At 44.0% G+C, this 8424-nt stretch overlaps 1 protein-coding gene across 1 annotated transcript; it reads left to right on the top strand.

Moving 5' to 3' along the window:
• The first annotated feature begins 266 nt into the window (after positions 1-266).
• On the top strand, positions 267-3135 carry LOC147737443 (uncharacterized). The gene has a single exon (XM_086929730.1). It carries the CDS (start codon positions 461-463, stop codon positions 1778-1780), a length of 1320 nt encoding a protein of 439 aa, XP_086785856.1. The 5' UTR covers positions 267-460; the 3' UTR covers positions 1781-3135.
• The last annotated feature ends 5289 nt before the right edge of the window (positions 3136-8424 follow it).

The following is an 8424-nucleotide window of genomic DNA, read 5'->3' as shown; positions in this document are numbered from 1 at the left end:
GCCCCGGGACACTCTTTGGAGTAGCTGTACACATTGCAAGTAGCTTCATCATCATGATATGGCTAGAGCAGTGTTTCACTATCTAAACTGGCAACAGACCACCATTCAGTGCTCCAGGTGTATTGCAAAATCTTCCTAGCCAAACCGCAGGCACCAGGGAAAAGCACAACAAAGTGGAGCCTAACAACTGAAGACTAAAGGAAAGCGGAGATCTGCTCTCTAAAGTACAGAGTATTGTCCCAATTTGCACCTACCGGAACAAAGATTAAGCTTTACCCGCAAGCATGCGAAGCCATTATCCAATCTAAAGTTGCAATCACCCACAAGGAAGCCTTACTGATATTATGAATGTGGCAGGTATTTAGTGAGTCTTGTATTTTATTGTTAAATCGGAAATCAAGCGTCCAAAATATAACACGCATACAGGGAATGTGAAAATAACGCAAGTAGTTTATTAACTATGCTGACCCTTCAGGAAACACGGTCAGGAGAAAAATCATGCAATTCCACTGAATATGTCAAGAACTTTAGCCAATTAGAAACCCTAAAAGAGCATCAGCGAATACAAACAGGGGAAAAACCATACCATTGCAAGGAATGTATAAAGAGCTTCAATCACATTGCAAACCTCCACAGACATCAGAGAATACACACAGGGGAAAAACCATTCCATTGCAAGGAATGTGCAAAGAACTTCAATAAGATTTCACAGCTACACAGACATCAGAAAATACACACAGGGGAAAAACCATACCATTGCAGTGAATGTGTGAAGAGTTTCAGTACATTAGCAGATCTCCAAACACATCAGCGAACACACACAGGGGAAAAACCATACCATTGCAAGGAATGTGCAAAGAGCTTCAATCACATTTCAAACCTCCACAGACATCAGAGAATACACACAGGGGAAAAACCATTCCATTGCAAGGAATGTGCAAAGAACTTCAATCAGATTTCACAGCTACACGTACATCAGAAAATACACACAGGGGAAAAACCATACCATTGCAGTGAATGTGCCAAGAGTTTCAGTACATTAGCAGAACTCCAAACACATCAGCGAACACACACAGGGGAAAAACCATACCATTGCACTGAATGTGTAAAGAGCTTCAATCAAATTTCAAACCTCCGCAGACATCAGCGAACACACACAGGGGAAAAACTATACCATTGCAGTGAATGTGTAAAGAGCTTCAGTCACATTTCAAACCTCCAAACACATCAGAGAATACACACAGGGGAAAAACCATACCATTGCAGTGAATGTGTAAAGAGCTTCAGTCAGTTAACAGGCCTCCAGAGACATCAGCGAATACACACTGGGGAAAAACCATACCATTGCAGTGAATGTGTGAAGAGTTTCAGTACATTAGCAGAACTCCAAACACATCAGCGAACACACACAGGGGAAAAACCATACCATTGCAAGGAATGTGCAAAGAGCTTCAATCACATTTTAAACCTCTACAGACATCAGAGAATACACACAGGGGAAAAACCACACCATTGCAAGGAATGTGTAAAGAGCTTCAATCAAATTTCAAACCTCCGCAGACATCAGCGAACACACACAGGGGAAAAACCATACCATTGCAGTGAATGTGTAAAGAGCTTCAGTCAGTTAACAGGCCTCCAGAGACATCAGCGAATACACACTGGGGAAAAACCTTACCATTGCAATGAATGTGGCAGTAGTTTTATTTACTCTTCAGCATTAAATCATCAGCGAGCTCACAAAGGGGAAACAAATCTTTTAAATGCCATGAATGCTTGAAAAGCTGTAGTCCATTATCATTCCTAAACAGGCATCAGCGAACACACACAGAAGAAAAGCCTTCAAGTGCAATGAATGTGTGAATAAATGTAGTCAATTATCAAGCCTATATAGACATCAGCTTACACACACTCTGTAAATACCGTACAACTGTAGTGAGTGTATAAGTACCTTTAGGAAATCTTCTGCATTAAGGATTCATCAGTTAATGCACACAGAGAAAAATCCTTTCAGGTGCAGTGAATGTGTGAATATCTTCTGTCAGTTATTAAACCTACGAATGCATCAACTAACATACACAGAGTAAAAATGAGCATTGCAATGAATGTCAGAAGTGATTTTGTCAATTGCGAACAAACATTGGGTAAAACTTACAAGTGTACTAAAAGTGTGACAAGCTTTTGTCAATTTCTGATCCTAAATAGCCTCAGCAAACGCACACCTTCATTTAACTCACTTAGAAATAATCCTAGAGATGCAGTGAATTTAAAAAGAACTTAAGAACATTAACAATAATATTGACTCATCTGAGGACATATACAGGAGCAGAACAGTGCAGTTATTGTGAGATGAAGGAATTACAGGAACAAATATATAATTATGTGTGTTATTCAAATACCAGATGAATGAAGAGTCGACTAGAAGAAATGAAGAAAACCAAAGATTTGTAGAATAATAAAAGTGTCTGTTCCCAGTGATTGTTCACTTCGGTACACATAGAAAAAAAAACGTGATATAACAGGAAATCCACTGGGAGACTAGCACAATGTGAAATAAAAGAAAAGAAGCACTGGTGGTTTTTATTTGGCGATGAAGAGTTGCAAAGAAAAACATCCAAGTGTTCCTGTTCATGCTACCTGTAAAAGTGTAGGGATGAATATGATTCTGCCTGCACAAATTACTATATTAGCATAAGTGAGTTAGTTGCGAAAACGCCATTTTGCTGCTTTTGCACACAACACTACATCTCTGTTTTTATAAAGACAAACTGCTTGCTTTTCCTTCACATGAGCACGATCTGTTTTTCACATCTCCAGACTCACACTGCGACCTCAAGTCTGCACAAAGTGTTCAAGGTTAAAATAACAATGTATGCTGTTGATGCAGGTTGATCGGCCCACGCTCTAAACACAACACGAACACAGCTGCTCATTTCTGAAACTCAGGTGCTTTTAATATTGCACTGCATGCATGAGTCTAGCACTTGGGAAAAACCTTTCAATCAACAAAGAGCTCTGCTGATCTGGGATGCGATTCACTTCACCTGACTTTGGAGGTATGGGGTTCCCGGTTTTAACCTAGAGATCTTCTATTATTATAATACCTAGCTCCTAGCAAGGGGAGGGTGGTACACAAGGCGCTATAGACCTGGTTCCACTATCATTATAATATGATTCCTCCCTTTGTATTTTATGGAATTGTAACAATGTTGATTGTATTGATTGTATGCATCTTTTCACTTATGTTAGCAAATATACTCCATCTTTGAGCACGTAGTTGAAATAAACATTTTAAACTATACCGTGTCTCTGATTGCTCACGTTGTGGACATTTATGAGAATAAAAACAAAAGAGTGTTCTTGATTCCCACTATTCCTGAGAGGTCCCAAAGTCGCTTGTTCATTGGTAGCTTCGCTGTAGTACGGAGAATGAATGAGACACTGTTGCTAGTCGGATAGGGGTTCTGGGCACTGAGGTGGATTTTTGGTACACCACAATACACTTAGGTCCTGGTTTCCTGCGCATAGTTCTGTGCATGAGCAGAATTCCCGCAACATGGCGCCCAAAGTCTTGATTAGTGCTCGTATCTGTCCACAATACCCTCAACACCTTTTCCTGTTAACATGCATGACGGATTAACCTACCTATATGAATGTGTTATAGGTTAATTCAATCATGAGATTTATGAAAAGGTTCACATTTTGAATACTACCCTTTGTTGTACTGCAATTTATATAAATTGTTTTTCTTCTCTATGTCCTCATGGGTGATATTGACATAGCTCAGCATAGTTGGACAGCGCTCTGGCGTCATCTGACGCAGTTTGGAGTACCAGACGATCGTATGTCTGTTATCTTTCTGGTGAGTGCATATTCGGCGTTCTCCTTTGAGCTTTTCTACTCTTGGGTCACGTTTCCTGCAATAAATGCAGATGAGGATACATTTCATACATACACTCATACTGCGATTCCTGTGAACTATACTCCATATAGGACACAAGAGATTCCAATTTTGCCATGGCAGCATCGTGTTTGGTTTTATGGCACCCTCCCCCACACCGTAACTCCGGTTCGGTTAGGTCGCTTGTCAATTCCTGGGGCAACTTGGCCAGTCTTAGCCGGGTTCACACCATATCCACGTTATCTCAATGCCCCGATTGACGACTTGTGTCAACTTTATACCTCTTTTGTTGGGGTACATAGGGCTTTGGTTCAATATGTTTCTTGCAGCGGAACAAGTAATGGGCAAGCACCCTCAAACTAAGTACGATATGCCTTATTGTCATGCTGAAAAATTTGACCAACTGGAAGCAGTGTTTCCTAATACCACTCCTGTGGAAAAACACAGGATTCTCACAATTAGTTTGCAGAAAGACTTATTGCCAGAGTTAACAGATTGTGAGATTTGGGGTAAAGTATTTGCAGCAGAATATGCGAAGTATTTCTGCGCGCTGTCTATGAATGTCTTGCCCTCTGTGATCAAGCATGTTCCGGATGAGCACAGTGCGGAGGCGGCTGTCGAGTTGAGAATGAGGCTCGTTGGAGTGTTTGACGTAGTTGCTGATCTCATCTTTTGTAATGTAAAGGGAGATGCGGTTAACTTTCAGGTGTCGAATGCTTTGCGCCTTGTCCAAGACGTCGACAAACCCCGAGCGTTACCATGAATTATTGCGGAGGCTTATAAGACCATTGGCCGCAATAGTTTGGGTGTTAAGCCTTTTGCTAAAACGGCAACTCAACCGCAGACTCAGATAGCAAAGTCTACTAAAGACAACCATCCAAATATTCCAAAACAGAATTGGAAGAATAAAAATCAGGGGAAGCAGCAAAAGAAACAGGGGTCGCCTCCGGCGTCGCGATACCAGAGTCGCTCCGAAGCCGCCAATTGCTTTGTTGTGCACGGCGCAGCCGATTTAAGGCGCTGTCACCATAACTGCACCCATTTCAGATACCATCTTGCTGGGAGGAAGGGTTGCCTTCCAGTTGTTGGACACCTCCCGCCTTCCCAGTATATTTAAGGGGCGTCACATACTATAGCTGTGATATTTGCCATATTCTCCCCTGAGGCGGAAGCCGGGGGCTCTCAGCTCTTTTCTGTTCACTGCCTTACTGCACGCTCTTGAAATACGAAGTACGTGTATTTTAAAATCTGTATATATTTTAACAGCTCTATTTTAAACGCTACCTCTTTACACTTCGGCGTGAGACTAGCGTTGCTCCGAAGCCGCCAATTCCTTTGTTGTGCACGGCGCAGCCGATTTAAGGCGGTGCCACCGTAACTGCACCCATTTCAGACACCATCTTGCTGGGAGGAAGGGTTGCGGTCCAGTTGTTGGACGCCTCCCGCCCTCCCAATATATTTAAGGGGCGTCACATACTATAGCTGTGATATTTGCCATATTCTCCCCTGAGGCGGAAGCCGGGGGCTCTCAGCTCTTTTCTGTTCACTGCCTTACTGCACGCTCTTGAAATACGAAGTACGTGTATTTTAAAATCTGTATATATTTTAACAGCTCTATTTTAAACGCTACCTCTTTGCACTTCGGCGCGAGACTAGCGTCGCTCCGAAGCCGCCAATTCCTTTGTTGTGCACGGCGCAGCCGATTTAAGGTGCTGCCACCATAACTGCACCCATTTCAGACACCATCTTGCTGGGAGGAAGGGTTGCGGTCCAGTTGTTGGACGCCTCCCGCCCTCCCAGTATATTTAAGGGGCGTCACATACTATAGCTGTGATATTTGCCATATTCTCCCCTGAGGCGGAAGCCGGGGGCTCTCAGCTCTTTTCTGTTCACTGCCTTTCTGCACGCTCTTGAAATACGAAGTACGTGTATTTTAAAATCTGTATATTTTTTAACAGCTCTATTTTAAACGCTAACTCTTTGCACTTCGGCGCGAGACTAGCCTCGCTTCGAAGCCGCCAATTCCTTTGTTGTGCACGGCGCAGCCGATTTAAGGCGCTGCCACCATAACAGCACCCATTTCAGACACCATCTTGCTGGGAGGATGGGTTGCGGTCCAGTTGTTGGATGCCTCCCACCCTCCTCTAAACCCGCCCCTTACATGTACAAAAACATTAACCCTCCCCATCCGCGCAGCGGGCGGGCGCAGCGGGTGCGCCAAAGGCAAGCCCGTCTGCCCCCGTCCGCGCCTGGACCGGGCCCAGGGCCACCACCCCTGGTCCCCTTAACCCAGCGACTTGTCTACACTACTCTAATATTAAGCTGCTCGAGATGCGTCCTCACAATCACTACGATTGTCGAAAGCTTGACCCAATATCCCTTCCCGGTCTTTTCACACAGTTCTGTCCTCATTGTATGGTTTCTATCCCCCTCGCCATTAAATCACCCTCCAGTGCTAACAAAAATACGCATACCAGCATATCAATAGCACTTTCTAATGTACGCTCGCTCGGTAAACACCGACAGGATATAGCAGACTTGATAGAGGATAGGAATTTAGATATATTATTCATGACCGAAACTTGGATGGACAATTCATCCGACCCAGACCTAGTGATTGCAGTCCCAAGAGGTTTCACAATCTATAGACACGATAGACAGCATAAAAAAGGGGGCGGACTAGCGATTATCGCCCGTGACTCACTTAATGTGAGAATTACTGCCACCCCGTCATCCTCCTGCGAAGCTTTGCAATTCACAATCATGTAATCCCCTTCCAACAACTTCAAAGGGATCCTCGTATACAGACCACCTGGATCAAGACCACGATCAGACTTTATCACGGATTTGAGTTCTATCCTGGAATCCCTGGCTCTGGAAGACTCTTTTACAGTTTTGGGTGATTTTAATTTTCACCTAGACAAACTAGAGGATAGGGATACTTTATCTCTTATCTCGGATATGAAGACATTTGGTCTTCCCCTTCTGGTTAACTCTCCTACGCATGACGGTGGCCATACACTGGATGGCATCTTCTCCAATCTGGAGGACATCCACATAAATCAAATCCTCCCTTTCACTTGGTCAGATCAGTACTCCATCTTGGGCTCCATCATCATCCAGGAAACACTCACCGCTAAAGTATTCGCCAATTCCCGTCAACCGTTTAAAGCCTGGAATGACATAGATAGTCCTAGCCTGAAAACGCTACTTGGTAATTCCAACCCCATTTTTTCCGCAGACCCCAACATTGCCACCAAGCAATTCCACGACTGGCTGGGTACTGCCGCTAATTCACTGGTTCCCACTAAACAGGCGACCAGAAACAGACTCGCCCCCTCGGCACCTTGGTGCACTGAAGAACTAAGAACCCAGAAACAACTCTGCAGGAACAAGGAGAGGCATTGGCGGAAGGCCTATAGCGAAGACAACAGAATTAGCTACAAGGAGACGTTGGTCAAATATAAAACCATGATCAGTGAGGCTAAGAAAAAGTACTTTAGTGAACGGATAGAGCCAGCAAAAAACTCCTCTAAGGAACTTTACGATACCACCAAGCAGCTAGCTGGTTACTCCCCTGATCTGAACCCACCTCCCACTCAATCTCTTTGCGATGCCCTGGCTACCTTCTTTTTCACGAAGGTCAATGACATCTTCTCGGCTTTCTCAAATAATACTAATACCCCCTCTATTACCCATTCCTCGACTTACTCTGCACCCAAGTTTACTCATTTTACAGATATCACCAACACTCAAACTGCGGAAATCATCACCACGATCAAAACAGGCTCTGCACTTGATCCTTGTCCTTTTAAAATTCTTCCACCTATTATCGATGTGCTTATAACTGCCATTACTCTAATCTGCAACACCATGTTCAGATCAGGTATTTATCCAGACGCCCTAAAAAAAACTCTCCTCAAACCATTACTAAAGAAGCCTCACCTTGATAAGGATGAATTGAAAAACTACCAGCCAATTGCAAGCCTTCCATTCCTGGCCAAAGTGGCCGAAAAAGCAATGAATTTACAACTATCTGCTTTCATAGAGGAACACCATCTACTCGATGATACTCAATTTGGGTTCCGCCGATTCCACGGTACGGAGACTGCGCTGATGACATCAGATCTGTTAGACCTGTCAGCCTTAGGGTTGTCTTTCCCCGTGATTTTTTTGCCCTTGCCTCATTTTTCCCACCTTCTTTTTGTTGGCCCTTAGGTCTTCGGGCACCTTTTCATAGGTAATCTGTGTTAGGGTGCAGGTGCTCTCTACTTCCAACATGGCTGTCACTGGCCCCTGCTACTGCAGCAAGGTCTTTTTAGTGTAGCACCCTAGTTGCCAGGAGCAGGCTGGGTCCCCATACAATGTTGCAACACCGCCACCCAGCCCCTGTCCATAGTTAGAGTGGGGAAGCTCCTGGAATCTTCCAGAAGAAAGGCGGACCTGACTGTTCCTGCCTTAGAGAGTGGTCACCTCACCTGGGCATATATAAGCAAGGGAGGGAACTTTTTCTAGTCAGTTGG

This window comes from Lissotriton vulgaris, chromosome 1_1 (assembly GCF_964263255.1).
Source record: "Lissotriton vulgaris chromosome 1_1, aLisVul1.2, whole genome shotgun sequence".
Lineage (NCBI taxonomy): Eukaryota > Metazoa > Chordata > Amphibia > Caudata > Salamandridae > Lissotriton > Lissotriton vulgaris.
Note: the sequence above shows the minus strand (reverse complement) of the source record. Positions and strands in the feature narration are given on the sequence as shown.

Coding starts and splice junctions, on each gene's coding strand:
- LOC147737443 (XM_086929730.1), top strand. CDS start 461: ATGCTGACCCTTCAGGAAACACGGTCAGGAGAAAAATCATGCAATTCC.